The sequence below is a fragment of the Solanum verrucosum genome, unplaced genomic scaffold, assembly GCF_900185275.1.
Source record: "Solanum verrucosum unplaced genomic scaffold, falcon-dt-bn FXZP01000118.1, whole genome shotgun sequence".
NCBI classification, from domain to species: Eukaryota; Viridiplantae; Streptophyta; class Magnoliopsida; order Solanales; family Solanaceae; genus Solanum; species Solanum verrucosum.
The window spans coordinates 2576953-2594722 of NW_026020568.1; the positions used below are offsets into that span (position 1 = coordinate 2576953).

The following is a 17770-nucleotide window of genomic DNA, read 5'->3' on the forward strand; positions in this document are numbered from 1 at the left end:
TACTTCGGGATTCCCTGCAAAATGTCAACCAGAGGTAGATTAATGTGAACCTGTTTAAGGAGCGAAAGAAACTTACCGAAGAATTCATCTTCATTCTATTTTTTAAGCCTTTATGGAAATGGAGGCGGTAACTTCTTTTGAGGAATGAGAGCCTCAACATTGGAGCTTTTTACTACCTCTTCCCCTTTCTTATCTTTGGTGCTAACCTCAGTGTCTCTCTTCTTTAGAGCTAGTTCATGTAATTGCAGCCCTCTTCTAGTACTTACCGCATGTAGTTGCTTTGGATTGGGCTCAGTATCACCGGGCAGCCCACCTTGGGGATGCAAGTTCAAATAATTAGCTACTTGAGCCACTTGTTTCTCCAAACTCATTTGAGACATTTGGATGTTTCTGATGTTCTCATCCTGCTTATCTATTCTAGCACTTAACTTGGTCCCTATTTCAGTCATGATCTTTTGGAATAGCTCTTCATTGGTCATCCCTCCTTTTGGTGCACTAGGATTTACACTTTGGTTGGGATTTTGGTACTGCTGCCCAACCCCTTGGGTACGGTATTGATTCACCCCTTGTGCCTGATTTTGGTTTTGGTTTCCCACCATAAGAAGTTAGGATGGTTCCTCCAACTAGGGTTGTAACTATTACCATAATTTTGTTGGCCTTGGCCTCTTTGCGCATTACCCACATAATTTACAGAATCCGGATTCTCCTCACATTGCTCAGCTTCATGGTTTCCACCACCACACACCTCACACCAACGGGCTGCCTATTGTACCATGTTTACCAGAGCTTGATTTAGAGCCAACTTTTTAAACTATAGGTTCAAGTTATGTTGCATTGCATCTATCTTGGCATTTATGGCAGTAGCTTGGTCTACATCTAAAATCTCTGCAGCTTTTTGGGTTGTGGTTCTACACATTTCTCCTCATACCATTGGTTCCCTTCAGACAGTTTATCAAGTAAGTCGAAGAACTCTTCACTTGTTATAGCTAAAGTCTGTCCAGCTGCTACACTATTAAGAATACCTTTTGCATTGTAATCTAAACCCTCAAAGAAAGCGTGAGCTAGTACCTCATTTGTTTGCATGTGGTGCGGGCAAGCATTCAACATTTGTTTAAAGCGCGCCCATGCTTGGTACATGTCCTCACCCTGCTTTTGAACAAAATTTATTATCTCCCCCCTCAGCTTGGCAGTTTTCTTGGATGGGTAGAACCGAGTAAGGAATTTCCTTGCTAGATCATCCCAAGTAGTGATGGAATTTGGTGGTTCAAAATCTAACCAACACCTTGCAGCGAGTATGGAAACAAAGTCAGCCTCACATAATTCGATGAGACTCTTATTGGGGTGTATGTATTGGTAATCTCTATGAAGTTCCTAAGATGGCTTTGAGGGTCCTCATGGGGGAGACCAGTGAATTGCCCATTAGTATGGAGAATATGCACAATGCTCTGCTTTAGTTCAAATCTACCCCTGGTGGAGGTTTTCTAATACTGGATGCTAGATTTGCGGTGAGTGGGACTGCCACATCACGAACTGGTCTTGCAGGTATGAAATGTGGTACTCCTTGATTATTCAGATTTTCTGCGTTATTGCGATTTCCTTGGACGTTCATATTTTCTGGGTTATCTGCATTGCCTGGATTTTCATCATCGACGTGACCCAGTGGACCTAATCCTAACTCTCCGTGTCGTCCTTGATTTGCCATCTTCCTGCGCTGGCGCAAAACTCTCTCAGGTTCGTTGTAAGGTTCTACAAGATCACCTTTCCGAGCCAGACTTGAAATTTCAATGCCTGCAAGAAACAAGCTAAGATCAAGAAATTAATAACTGAAGAAACTAATTGTAGACTTAAGAAGATTGAATATAAATCAATTTCTAAGTCCCCGACAGCGGCGCCAAAAACTTGTTGCTCCCCAAAATACACGCAAGTGTACGTGGTCGCACAAGTAGTACAAATTATTTAAGAAACGAGTTATCGTTCCCAAGGGACTTATCATCAACTTATATTCACTTAACGCTACAACTAAAAGTAACCAAATAACATTTTCAAGAGTTGATGATTTAGTTAAGTAACTACTAATAATTATGCATTAAATGAAAGTAATCGATAGTGAACGACTTAGTTAATATGTTTCAAGCAAGTTTAAAAACAATTCCAGGGCTGCATCATACATTGAATATCATGCATCATATCATTGGCTTAGAATTCACTTCAGTTGTCAAATTACTGGTTTATAGAGTTGATAGTATGGTCCGAGTGGTTCGCCTCTCGCCGCCTACCCCAGTTAGCCATCTAACTACATCGTTGAGCGGGGATAGATAAACTAACTGGCGAGCATTTATATTTCATCCTATTTCGTAACTAAGCAAGGTGTTCGTCTGGGCGTCATTCCTAAACACTAATCACCTCAATCTAATGGGTGGACCAATGCTCTCTATATTCTCTGGTCTATCTAATGCCTCCTCATTCGATTTTAAGATTAGACACTAGATTTATTTTATGGTGCACAAGCATAAAATAGTAAAACAAGTATATAGAAGTAATTTTGATTGACAACCGAAAATCAATTCATGAAGCCTCAAACATTCAACACATAATTCATAGCTACAGCCCCAGAACTAGGGCGGTTAGCTACTCATGCTATTAGAAATCAATAATAGATAAATGTTCATACAAAATTCGGAAAAATAGAAGAGTTAAAGGATTACAAACTTGAATTCTTTCTCTTGCACACTAAAAAAACGTTTCCCCTTAATTATGGAGCCCTAAGGATCTATTTATAATAGTAGAAAAAGTTGGGAACAAATCCTACTAAAATTAGGAATCCTAATTAATGTTTAAAACTTGGAAAAGTCAGAAAAAGGGGGTGTGTCGCACCTCTCAACGCGCCTTGAACTTGATTCTAACGTCTCCTCCTTGGCGTGTCGCGCCTCTCAGTGCGCCACACAATCCTCTCTGACGTTCCACCAGTGGCGCGCCGCACTAACCAGTGCGCCAGCCACTGGTGGTTTTTGCCTTAGCCATTTTCTTGCACATCTTTGCTCCTTCTTTCTTCGTTCCAACTCCAATTCCTTCGAAGGCTCCTGAAACAACTAATCATGTGTGTTAGTGCACAATCATCACAAGTTATACCAAAAATCAAGTTAGTAACTAAAGATCATTCTTCAATCTAATCAATTTATGGGCCAATATCGACAACTTAGGTATATAAATATGCCTAAGATCATGGCATACCATTTGAACATGAGATTGAGGAATCATTGAGTAACATGAATAATTGTTATGAAGAATGGATTGGTGAATTTGGTGAAAGTCATGACCTTCATGTTGTTGCTCTAAGCTTTCGATTACTTAGGCAACAAGGTTACTATGTCTCATCTGGTAAGTAATACGTCATCCCATCCAATTTATGTGAACAAAGCTTGTTTGTAGATAAGAGTTTTTAACTTTTTACACACTAGCGTGTGAATACATATTTTGAAACGGATGTTTTTAGAAAGTTCACCGATGACCAAGGAAATTATAATGAAGCAATGGTTAACGACATGCAAGGATTATTAAGCTTGTACGAGGCAACACAATTCAGAGTACATGATGAAGAAATTTTGGATGAAGCCGTTAATTTCACCACCACTCTCATTTGAAGTTATTGTTGCCTAAATTGAGTAATTCTCTATCTATGCAAGTCAGCTATGCCCTAAAGTATCCAATAAACAAAATTATAGCCAGGGTAGCAACTAGAAAATACACATCGTTTTATCAAGAAGATAAATCATGTGATCAAGTGTTATTGAATTTTGCAAAACTGGACTTCAATACATTGCAGAGGATGCATAAAAGGGAGCTATGTGATATCACAAGGTAACTAGCAAGATACACAATCAATAATATCACAACACTGTTTTATTAAAAACAAATAGATTTTTTATATTGATTTTGAGATTTAACTTTACGTTTTAGGTGGTGGAAAGAATTGAACTTGGTAAATGAACTACCTTTTGCAAGAGACAGAGTGGTTGAGTTGTACTTTTGGTCTTTGGGTGTGTACTTTGAGCCCCAATATAATGTTGCCAGGATTATACTAGCCAAAGTGTTATGTTTCGCTTCAATTACTGATGACATCTATGATACCTATGGAACACTGCATGAACTTACTCTCATCACAAATGCAATAGAAAGGTAGTATGTTTTTTTTTTTGGAAACATTAAATATACTATATCTACGTTTCAGTTTATTTTCCTAACATTTCTTTTTAGTCCATCCAAAGGACAATATATTTTTTTAATAAAATAATGTTGTGATATTATTGATTGTGTATCTTGCTAGTTACCTTGTGATATCACATAGCTCCCTTTTATGCATCTTCTGCAATGTATTGAAGTCCAATTTTGCAAAAGTTAATATCACTTGATCACATGATTTATCTTCTTGGTAAAACGATATGTATTTTCTAGTTGCTACCCTGGCTATAGTTTTGTTTATTGGATACTTTAGGGCATAGCTGACTTGCATCGATAGAGAATTACTCAATTTAGGCAACAATAACTTCAAATGAGTGGTGGTGAAATTAATTGCTTCATCCAAAATTTCTTCATCATGTACTCTGAATTGTGCTGCCTCGTATAAGCTTAATAATCCTTGCATGTCGTTAACCAATGCTTTATTATAATTTCCTTGGTTTTCGGTGAACTTCCTGAAAACATCTGTTTCAAAATATGTATTCACACGGTAGTGTGTAAAAGTTAAAAACTCTTATCTACAAACAAGCTTTGTTCACATAAATTGGATGGGATGATGTATTACTTACCAGATGAGACATAGTAACCTTGTTGCCTAAGTAATCGAAAGCTTAGAGCAACAACATGAAGGTCATGACATTCGCCAATCCATTCTTCATAACCATTATAGACTTCACTCAATGATTCCTCAATCTCATGTTCAAAATGGTATGCCACTCCAAGCAATTGGATTGTGTTTATAAGTCCAAGTTTTTGCAAAGATTTGGAAGGAGAAATCACTAGCATTTTTCTCACTTCTTCTTTTAGATCCTTGTGTTCCTTCTCTTCCCATTCATTGGCTCCCTATATGCGTAAATAAATAACTTTGTATAGATATATATTTCTTTGTGCTTCAATAAGTATTTGCAAACAGAATATGGCTCAAGAGTGTTTCAACTGAAAACAAAAGCATTCAATTTTTTATATTATCGACAGTACTGAATACATGTTAAAAAAATTAAGAGTTTTAAGGTCGTAGGGGAATACATTAGGTCATATTTAATTTTATATGGTCTCGAAGATAACCTAATTACAAATCCCATATTTTAAAAGATCTTACCCGTAAATATTTTCAAGTACCTTGAAAGAGTAAATTTTTTCTTTTTTTACTCAGCGACACATAAAATATAAAATCAAATTAAAACATGAACACACTAGTCATTCAAATTTACCGAGAGATTAGCATAGGCAAGAAAATGGTCTCCCCAAACAGTAGGATGATGATTGTCACTCCGACGTGTAATTTCGCTCTCACCACCAAATCCATCCATTTTTTCAACTTAGTTTTTGTAGAGTTTGGAGTAGAGAAACTAAAGACATAATAATATGCTTAATTAAGTTTTGATAACAGTAGTAGAAAGTAAGAGAAGTGAATTACATAAAGAAGTTTTGTTTAAGTTACTACTTCACACAGACACAAGCCTATTTATAAAGATTTACTTTAGTTAGGGTGCACATGAAATTTGACTACTCTCATCATCAAGAGAAAAAATGTTAGTGGTGACTGTGGACATTGAAATTTTGTGGGTTTACCAGATGTGTTCAATTCGAGTTGAGATTCTACACAGTGACAGAGCTAGGATTTTCAAGAAGGGAGTTTTAAAAAATCTGAAAAAATAGACACACGAATTAGCCGAAGGGGGTTCGACATCTACTATATATACCTAAAAAATTATTTTAACCATGTACAAATAATATAATTTTCTACCAAAGGAGGTTCGGATGAACCCCTGAATGTAAGGTGGCTCCGCCACTGATTTTGTATGGTGTGTTCAATTCCAATTAGGATTTTTGGACACTATTCAACCCTAAACCCTAGTTCATGCCTATATAAAGGGTACTCGAATTTTCCACAAATTCATGGAATATTCATAAAAAGATTAAATTTAAATCATCCTAGTTTGAGAAATACGCCACAAACTCGAATCAAGAGAGGAACAGAATTGAACCTGCACTATCTATCAATAAAATTATGTTTCTTCATATTTTATTTGTAATTGCAATTTATTTTCTGTCACTTTAAAATTTGTTGCAACTTGCCAGCAGTGACTATTTAGGGTGGCCATTATATTTGACTAGTCCCAACTCTTATCTGCAAAAATGTTAGTGGTGAATATTTAAGGTGGCCAAGAAATTTGAGAAGTCCCAACTCCCATCATCTACAGTAAAAATATTTGGGCCATAAAATAAGTCGTTTTTAACAATTGGTAGGGGTGATTGCGGGGTCTATACCCATTAATGAGAAAAAAATGCACCATCTTTTGTCTGATAATTTTAAAAGGTGCGAATTTAAAAAAAAAAAGAAATCTGCTATGTTGAACATTGGCAACCGATAAATTAGATAGGATGCACATGAAATTTGACCGCTATTATCATCAAGAGCAAAAATGTTAGTGGTGACGGTAGACATTGAAATTTTATGAAACTCTAAAAAATGTGTTCAATTCGAGTTATGTCTATATAAAGGGTATTATATTTCCTTAAAAGGCATCTCAAATATTTCACGAATTCATGAAATATTCATAAAAAGATCAAATTTTAATTATCCTAGTTTGAGAAATACGCCACAAACGATCCTCAAATCAAGGGAGGAACAAAATGGAACCCACACTATTTATCAATAAAGTTATGTTTCTTCATATTTTACTTGTGATTACAATTTATTTTCTATCACTTTAAAATTTATTGCAAGCAGTGACTATCTAGGGTGGCCATCATATTTGGTTAGACTTGTTCATTCCAGTTATGGAAGATTTGATGTTGCTTGGGATAGTTGAAGTATACTAGTGATTCATCACGCACAACTTTGTTTATGAGAATTTATAGGAGAGCTACTATGAAAATTTACAGTTGTTCGATAGACTTAAGATTTATCTCATCATCGGTATCATGTTTTGGCTATGTGTGATTGAGTGTGAGGACCATTGGGTCTAGTTTTGTCATTCTTAAGGTTTGTCTATAATAGCTACTAATCTAGCATTTCGACAGTGCTGTTAGAGGTTCTGTATGCTTGGGTGCATCACTCGATGGTGGTACTTGATCATTTCCATCTTTCGATCAGATGAGTTCGATTCTCCTTCATGATTACTTGATGTCTAAAGATCATATTTTTATAGCTTAAGCTTGAGGAAATATTATGTTGTGAGGATGTAATCTTGATGAGATCTATGATGGCTTGTGCATTATGAGTGTGTGGTGGCTGGTTCAGGTTCACTCCTGATTGTAGCCAATATTGATTAAGGATTTTATCATGGTTATGTTAGATAATATTTGTCCTGGCGGTTGTGTTAAGGTCTAGTTGGAGAATCGGTCAGTTGAAGAGTCCACTTGGGAATAGTTTTGTTGTTAGTAGAGTTTACATACAATAACATTTATCATTAGAGTATTGACATGGCCCCATTTGAGGCATTGTATGGGAGGAGGTGTAGAGATCTCTAATTGGTTGGATTGATATTTTTTATATGAGACCTTGGGTACTAATATTTTGAAGGAATTGTTGAGACAACTATCCTTTCTTACCCTCACCTTATTTTGATCGTTCGAGGACGAACGATGGGTAAATTGGTATCTAATGTAACGACTCAATTGGTTGTTTTGAGTACTAGAACTTTTTATTTCATAAAAGACTCTTTCGATAGATTCTAAATGAGTATTTTGGACTATTCGTAACTATATTATTAAATTAGTAGGGTAGTTTTAATAATTAATTTAGTTGGTGATTAAAGAATTAACACTTAAATTAATAGTGAACAAATTTTACCTCTTTTATAATTAGTCATATGATAATTAGGGTTAATAATTAATGTGCAGAAGAAAGGAAAACCAAAAGAGTCGCACGATCATAGAGCAAGATTGGAAAGACGGCTTCAGGTAACTCTTTCACCGAAAATTTTCCAGAATTCTAATTGTATATTATTGGTTAATTATCGTTAGTGGGTCTGTATGATGAATAGTGGAAAAATATTAAAGAATTGAAAGGTGCAAAGTTGAGGAACGTAATGATTGGTCAAATTGGATAATGAATTAGAAGGACGATATGACAACTTCTGTATATGACAATGGTGGGGATAAATTGTTGTGGGTTTGTCTGGGTAATGACAGTAACATAATTGAGGAATAATTATGGCATAGTATTGGTCAATAATTGAAAGTTAATGATTATAATATGTGGTGTAGGAAATTGTTATTTGAGAAGAATGGATACTACAGTGATTAGATAATATTGGTTGGTTGTTTTTGTTAGTGTTGATGTATTAAAAATTGTATGGAAAACGTGGTTAGTCATTCATGTGAGTTCTTTGCATTATTGTACGACTAAGAAGGAAGTATCCGCTAAAGTACGATGTTAGTAGTGACAGGAGAACATGATAAACAGATAATCTAGTTCATAATGATCTAATATGAATTTAATCAATTATGAATATGATAGGAAGGAATAATTTGAAATAAAAAACCTGCGTGATAAAGAACATTGACTACATACGTTCATGATGAAATGATAAAAAACTATGAAACTTTAATCTTATATATACTTAAAGATATAAAAATAATCGAATTAAGAAGAATCATATAGGAAAAAATATTTAATGATAACGAATCAGAAGATATATTGAACCAACAATGGTATGAAATAGATCTACATGATTTTGACTACGAAAGAATAGAATGGTACGATTTAGAAATAAATTCAAACTAAAATGAACTACGAATATTTACAATATTGGACAGAATCTATGGAATATATAAAACTATTGGAACAATTAATGGAAGAAAATTTATATATGTACCAAAGAACCCAAGATATGTTATACCTAGAATATTTCATAAATAATAGTAAAGAAATATCTAGATTAAAACACTTAGCCAAAGAATATTACAATAAAAGTTTTAGAAAAAATTAATATTGTAAAAACATAAAAACATGAACTCCTCACCTACCAAAAGTATTCCTCACCTACCAAAAATAATTCTTCTTAAATAGTATATAAATACTACACTTCCACCTACTACACTATGAATTTCTCAGTTACCAACTCCGCAACGAAAAATGATATCAGAGCTATTGTTAATAAGAAACATGGTAAGAAACATACTAGTAGAAAATTACGAAAAATGAGAAGAAAATTAAACAAATTATATCTGGACTATAAACAACTTAATATCACAAAAACTGATAATGAAAAATTAAATCAATTAATAAATAATATATCTAAAATAGAATATAAATATATTCAATATTTAAAGATACAATGAATAGCGAGAATAATGAATATAAAGAAAAACTTACTGAAATAATTATAACGAAAAGGCAAGAATTAGAACATAGGCAGAATAGACTTAATAATAACATATTCACAGAAATTTGTAAAAAATCTATAATAGCACAAAGAAAGACTATTTTATATCTAGAAATACAAATAAATAACTTAGAATATAAATTACAACATAATTTATAAATGAATAAAGAAGAATATGCAATAGATGAAAAAACATACGAAAACTATGACAGATTAAAAATAAATATAATATTTTCCAATCTAGGAAGAAGATATAAGAAAATAGGTAACAATCTAAGTTTAATGTTAGAAAAAGAAACGGTAAAACTAGAAGATAGTTTAACTGTTATGATAAGAATAACAAAAGAAAATGAAGAAATCATTAGAAAAATGGAAATTGAAAAAATAAAACAAGCAAGGAAGTACAACAATTAGAAGAAGTAAAAAATACTAAAATAATAGAGCTAGAAAAAGAGCTAGCAATATTAAAAGAAATGTATGAAATTAAACAAAAAGAAAAAGAACAAAAAACAAAATTAGCAAATGAGATAATTAAATTTAAAGAAAAATTGCAATTACAAGATGAATTAGAAGAAAAAGAAGAAAATAGCCAAGATAATCTACCCGAAATAAGAGTTGATGAAATAAACGACGATAATCTAGAACAACATTCGGAAACAAGTGAAACATATACGGAACTTTTAGCAAACATAGATAATACAAAAAATTTAGAAGTAAATACAACAGACGTAGACATGGACGAAAAACCTAGCACATCAGGAGTAAAAAACCCTAAAAATTTTAATCCAAGATATTATAATGAAAACTATGAACAGTATGATAAAGAAAAAACTACATGGGATAAAAGATTAAGTAAAAAATGGACGCCTAAACCAATAACTGGACAACATGATTTTTTAGATTTAGACTATGTAGCAGATATAAATAAAACAATCCAATTATGGATGGGATACATATCAAAACAATTAATAGATAACAAGATACTAATAACAGAGGCACCAGGATACATAAAAAGAACACTTATAGTAACAGTAAAATTATGGCTACAAAATTTATCAGATGAAAGTTTACAAACTCTAAGAAGTAATAAAAAATTTTGATGGTGAGATAGCGAAAACAACTATGAAAATATTATATAAATACGAGATAGCTATAAGAAACGAATTTAGTAGTACGACAACAAAAGTAGAAGAACAAAATAAAGAAAAAATCATAAACAGGAATCTAATGACAAAATTAGCAATATGTAACATGTGTTATATAGATGAATATACATGTGCATTTAGAGAATACTATTATAAAGGAACATATAGCATAGACGAAAGTAAAGAAATAAGAAAATTATATTTTACAAAATTATCAGAAACTTTTAATTCAAAAGTAATAAAAAGTTGGAATGAAGCAGGATTAACAGATACCTTAGGAGCTAGAATAAAATTCTTACAACGATGGTTTATGGAAATATTTGGAAAACAAAAAGAAGAAATAAAAATGGAAAAAGTATTAGTAAGAAACTTGGCATGTTACAAAAATAAAACAACACCTCAATTTGGTTGTACGAATAGGTATTATAAAAATAGAAAGAAATATAATTAAAAATATAGATCAAAATATAAATATAAAAAACAAAGAAGAAGGTACAATGTAAAAAATTACAAAACCAAAAGATCATATAGACCAAAAAGAAAACTAACGGAATGTACTTGTTATAATTGTGGAAAATTAGGACATATAGCTAGAGATTGTAAATTATCTAAAAATCCAAAGAAAAAACAAATATCAGAAATAATAATAGACGATGAAATATATACACAAATAGAATACATAGATTATGAATTAGAAAGTGAAGACAGCATATATGAAATATCAGTAAATGAAATAGATAATGATATAGAAATAAAATCAGACAATGAATTCTATAATATAACAAATGACTGAAGCAGATATACAAATAATAAATAAAGAAGAACATCAAGACAAAGAATCTTTAGAACAAAAAATAATATATGATAATAGTATATTTCAACAAATAAAAGGAAAAGAATTAGACCTAAGCATAGCAAAAATATTTGAAATACCAACAATAAGAAACTGGTTTAAACGACAAAAATAAGAATATTATGTAGTAAGTCAAAGAGAACATATCATAGATTGCAAATACACTAAAGGAAAGGCCAAAATACCAATAATAAATAAACGAATAATAAATAAAGAAATACAAGATATTAAGGCTAGAAATGCAATTAAATATGTACATTTAGGAGGAACAAAAATACTAACAAAAGCATGTTTTAGAGAAGGAATAGATACATCCATAGAAATATACTTAGCGGATGATAGAATTATACAACCCATAGAAAAAAGTATAATAAGTGCAGTAAGAGGTAACCTCATATACCAAAAAATTAAATTTATAATAAGTGCTAACTACTCAGTAGCAATAAACGACGGAAATATAGATAAATCACTAGTATTATATTGGAGAATGTCAGGGATAGAACTAGCCCAGGAAGTAAAATATTTACAGCTAGATGTAAAAACTTATATGTTCTAACAACAGAACATAAAATAACAACAAAAAATAAAATAAAAAAAATAAAAATAGAAGATCCTTTTGAAAGAATAGTCACAGTCATAGACAAGAATGACTATAGTTATAATGAGATTGACATAGAAGATGATTTAGAAATAGTAAAAGAAAGATTAAGTACATTAAAAAGAATAAACATAAACTGTGAAATACTACAAATCTCATCAAAAATGAGTACCTCAAGAAGAATAGATAAAACTCTACAAAAATGAATGGAAGAAGTAATAAAACCACATCATTACTACACAACGGGAATAATGGAACAACGAAAATATTTAATATTAATAGATAAAGGACGAGAAGAAAACTATATTACAAGAGAATTAGTGACGGAAGATGAAATAATAACTATTGAACAATCATGCCCCGAATTACCAAAAGCATTAATCTATATCGAAGAAACTACAGAAAAGGAAATAATCATTGGAGGAGTACCAATAGTGATAAAATTTAAAAATATACCAAGGAGATGAAAATATCATTTTAGAATTAAATGGCTAGAACAAGTAAAACCATATAATCTAGAAGACAAACAGTTAACAATAAATATGAAAATAAAAGAGTAATAATAAAAAGAACCTTAGAATGAAAATATACATACTTGCAAAGATAATAATAGAGGGATATTACAACAGATATTATACACCAATGATAGATACGGGAGCAGAAACTAATATATGTAAATACAATTATTTACCAAAAGATCAATGGGAAAAATTAAAAGCACCGATAGTAGTAACAAGATTTAATAATGAAGGAAGCATGATCACATATAAGGCAAAAAATAGGCAGAACGCATAAGCGGCCCCTTGAACTTGTAAGGATTTTTCGTATAGACACCTTAACAAGGACTCCTTCCTATTGAACACTTAAACCACTCAAAAAGTGTACCTATCAAACACACCTGGCTGACTTGGCACTTATCGTGTGAGGCACTCCTTTTGAGCGCGTGAAGTGAGAAAAAAAAAGCTGATGTGTCTGATTGGCACACTTTAACATATGGTCAAAATCTTCCCCTTTTATTTATCCAACCCTAGATTCTTCCCCTTATTTATTTCTCATCTCTTTCTTCTCCACATCTCACCATTGTTGCTGCTACAGTGGAGATAAAAAAAAGTTCTTCATTCGTCTTCTTCACAGCGAAGGAAATGTCCAATTTGTCGATTTCAACTTCTTCAGATGCAAATGTGTTCTGTCGATGTGGGGTCAATGCTGAATTGAAAATTTCATGGACACAACTTAATACAGGACGTCGATTTTTTTGCTGCAAAAACACAAAGGTAAGCTTTTTATCATTATTCTAATCTGGTTAAACAAATCGTTGTCAATCACTAATTATAGTTTAATTATTTTGATAATTTATGTAGAGAAAATATGGATGCGATTATTTTCGATGGTACGATGATGAAATACCACCTCAAGCAAAAAAGATCATATGGGGTCTATTGAAAAGAATCAAATCCTATGAACAAGAGAGGAAGCAAGCAAGAAAAATCAGGATCATATGCGTTATTGCACTCGTGATTTTTGCTATATGGAAATATTTATGTTAGTAGTCTTAGAGTGATTGTATTAGTAGTCTTGTGTTTTTGTTGTACTGATTTTGGAAGAAGGAATGGAGATAAGTTGTTCATTAATCTATCGTATTGCTCATCTCCGCGACGCGGAGGCATCTTTAAATTTCTATTCGCACACAATTGCTCATCTCAACGACGTGGGCACTCCACAGAGTGTTCTGCCTCAAACTTGCTTTGTTGAATCAATTTAGGAATCCCTCGCGGAGAGGGAACGGAGTGCTCTGCCTGGAATTTGATTTCATGAGCCAAATTATAATTCCTCTCCACGTCGCAAAGAGGATACAGAGATGCCTTAAGTGACATTCAAGCTTCTTCCTTGCTTTCTTCACCTCCAAAGAACAATAACCATACTAAGTGAACAACCAATAACATTAAGCTCCAAACAAGCATGAATGATTGACAAAAAATTCTTGGCATTTCCTTGTAAGAAAATATCCACATTTAAACCACTAGTTATAGTGTACATCAAAAACATCACAAACATCACAAAACATATTAAAGCAGTCTTAGTATTATTTCCTGCTTGCATTACAAATTCAAATAAAACAACCCCCAAGTGTACATCAAAAACACCTAAAACATATTATAGTAGTCACACCCAGCTGTTCTTGCTCTTGTTACACTAGACGTTTGCAGATCCACCCCCTTTGGACTTACTCATGCGTTGTAATTGTGGAGTGGTGACAGCATCTTTACCCTTCCATTTCAGTCCACGAGGCTTATAACCAATATCAATATTTGTTGGCGTTGCACACTTGAAAACAGCTGGAGTAACAACTCTTTCACCTGTTGTACCAGGCTGTATACAAGAAACTAAACTAAGTGCCTATTATAAAAGTGGATTATAAATAATTGAAGTTGGTTATACTCTTACATTTAATGTTTGTCTGCCACTTAGATCATCAGTGTAGATGCCAAATCCCACAGTCTTAGGCCTTTTGTTTCCTCGTGTTGATGTTGATGCTCCTTCTCTTCCCTTACCTCTTCCTGCTTGTTGCCCTCTTGTAACAGTTGAAGTATCATCACCTCCTCTCCCCCTGCCTTTTCCCCTGCCTTTTCCAGCTTGTTGAACTCTTCTAACAATTGAAGTATCATCACAGATAGAAGTTGATTGTTGGCTTGAGCTAACATGTTGTGATGTTCTCCAGGTTGGTGGCTGGCTAGAACCTACAGGTTGGCCTGAGCTTGGTGGTTGGCTACAGCTTCTTGGTTGCCTTGAGCTTGGTGGCTAGCTAGAACCTACACTTGAGCTTGGTGGTTGGCTATAACTTGTAGGTTGCCTTGAGCTTTGAGGCTGACTTGAGCTAGCAGGTTGGCTTGAGCTTCCAGGCTGACCCATTTCAGAAGACTTAATAGTGTAAATAAGAAGAAGAAAAATTGTATTGCATTTTATCTATTTAATTGAAGTAATTAAAGGTTTGCTTGAGTATTACCACATATTTGCAGGCTTTATTATTGTGGCCTTGTTGATGACACTTGGAGCAAGTCATGTTTACACCTCTTCTGGACAACTTTCCATACTTCTTTCTTGGCTCACCTTTGACTTTCTTCTGCATTTTGGTGGTCTTCCAGGCATTTGCTTTGGTTCAGGAGGCTCAATCACTATATCACTAGTGTGAGGCCACATTTTCATGTTAGGTATTGGCTGGATAAAGTAATTATATGCCTTCATGAAAGTATCTTTTCTATACCAATGTACAACATGATCTTCAGGGTCTTGGCCTGCATGCTGATAAGCCAAAATAGCATGTTGACATGGTATGCCTCTCAACTGCCAGGTTCTACAAGTACATGTCTTCTTTCTGATATCAATAATATGCCTATAATGACCATCTAAAATTTCATATCCAAATTGGCCATTGAACCTAACTTGACAATCTCTAGCATAATCTTTGTTTTCTTCAAGTACTAAACTTGCCATAGGAGAAATGTCTGATATCCAAGTGTCAACAAATTTTCTCATCTCAACATTTCTATCCATTATCTTATGTCTAATTTCTTCTAACATGGTGATAATTGATTTATGTCTAGCAGCTAATATCCAAGAATTAAATGTCTCACACATATTATTCTCAACAACATCACACTTAGCATGCTCCTTAAAATATGCTTTACACCATGTCTTTTTTTCATAATGTAACAAGTCTCCACAGATCTTATTACCAAGTTTATCAAGTTTATCCATTTCATCTTGAAATTTTACCTCAAAACTTGATTTTGCACATCTCCAGAACTGTTTTCTTCTTTCTTCTCCTCTCCAATTCTTCTGCCAATTGGACCAGATGTGTCTAGCACACATCCTCTGCTCACAATCTGGCAGCAACTCCATTATGGCTGCTACAAGACCATACATATCATAATAATTGAAATTTATGACTAATAATAATTAAATAAATAGGCAATGAGATCAAAATTAAATAAAATGAACATTAAACTAACCTTTTGCATATCAGACATCACAGTCAATCCATGTCCAGTGCCTAAGTTTAGATCTTGTATCAAGAAGTTGATGAAGAACCTCCAACTGTGCTTTGTTTCTTGATCAACAACTGCCAAAGCAATTGGAAACATTTGTTGATTTCCATTCCTACCAATTGCAACTAATAATTCACCCTTGCAAGCACCCTTCAGAAAGCATCCATCAAAACCAATGATTTTTCTACATCCTTCCAACCAACCTCTCTTTAATGCATCAAAACAAACATAAAAGTAAACAAACATATTCTTTCCTGGAGTAGATTCCATGTCTGTCCTCACCCAACATGAACTACCAGGATTAGTCTGTTTTATCATGTCTGCATAATCACACAACCTTGCAAACTCCATCTTCCAATCACCCATAAACTCCTTGAGAATCATCAATTTTTGCCCGATAACAAAGAGTTCTTCCAACATACAATCCTGTCGTCTTCCTCACCAACTCTTGAATTTCCCACAACTTTATATAAGGTTGAGAAACTATTATGGCCCTAAACTTATTCGCAATAAAGTTAGATGTACACAACTTGTTTTTGGTTGTGGTAGGGCACTGATGAACAGGATAGTAATTTTTAACAATAAAGTCACCAGAGTCTTTGTCTAGACTAGCATACAACAACCATTTGCATTTCTTATGCTGACATTTAACTCTGACTCTATGTTTTTCATTAGGCCTCAATTTTAATCTGACTTTATATTCCACAGCATACTCTGCAACAGCCTTTCTAAATTCTATGGCATTTTCAAATACCATACCAAGCTCAAATATAGCAACTACACAATCAGGATCAAATCTAACCTTTTTACTTTTTCTTCTAGCTGGTAAATCAACACCTTCCACAGCTTCAGGATCTAATTCATCCCTACTGTCATCACTATCCAGTTCTGAACTATCAATATATTGCTCATCTCCCCCCAATCTTCCTACATACCTAGCAGCCTTGTTCCTTCCAATGTCTTCAAATCCTCTATCAACACCAGCTACTCCAAGAATTATTTCCTCTGTAGAATCAGGTTTTTTCCTCTGCAATTTGGTTCTTCTTTCATTTCTAAGAGTTCTCAACTCTTCATCAATCTCTGAGTCATCATCATCTGGAATAGCAAACTCTTGTGAATCATCACTAATATCCCAATTTGTTTCAACACCTTCAAGATCTGATGTATCATCTACACCAACTTCAACATTAATATTCTCAGATTGGGTAGCTCCTTGTTGTAACCTTTCATCAACACCAACTTCAACACTAATATTCTCAGATTGGGCAGCTCTTTGTTGTAACTCTTCATCCACATTAATATTATGTGAGTTTTCTACCCCATCCTCATTAATAATTTCACCAACTGTTGGCCCACAAAGATAACCTGTAAGGACCCCATCTTTAATAATTTCTACCTCATCTATAACATGTTGAACATATAAGTCCAAAAAGTCACCATCACCTAGGTCTTTTATAAGGTTTAGTAAGCTGAAATCGTTATCCACTAAGACAAAGTTATTGGTTGTAGGGTCTTTAAAATAAAACCCACCCACAGTAACATACCCTAGATCTCTA

At 33.5% G+C, this 17770-nt stretch overlaps 1 protein-coding gene across 1 annotated transcript; it reads right to left on the bottom strand.

The window, feature by feature from the left end:
- Positions 1–15231: 15231 nt before the first annotated feature.
- Positions 15232–16565, bottom strand: LOC125810473 (uncharacterized). Its single transcript, XM_049489944.1, has 2 exons — positions 16179–16565; positions 15232–16041 (listed from the first exon to the last, which is right to left on the bottom strand). Exons 1-2 carry the CDS (start codon positions 16563–16565, stop codon positions 15232–15234), a joined length of 1197 nt encoding a protein of 398 aa, XP_049345901.1.
- Positions 16566–17770: the final 1205 nt, after the last annotated feature.

What these genes read in the sequence shown, in the direction of transcription:
- LOC125810473 (XM_049489944.1), bottom strand. Translation starts at nt 16,565, where the DNA reads ATGGAGTTTGCAAGGTTGTGTGATTATGCAGACATGATAAAACAGACT. An exon ending in TGATGTCTGATATGCAAAAG is followed by an intron (nt 16,042 to 16,178) that starts GTTAGTTTAATG and finishes GATTGTGAGCAG; the next exon opens with AGGATGTGTGCTAGACACAT.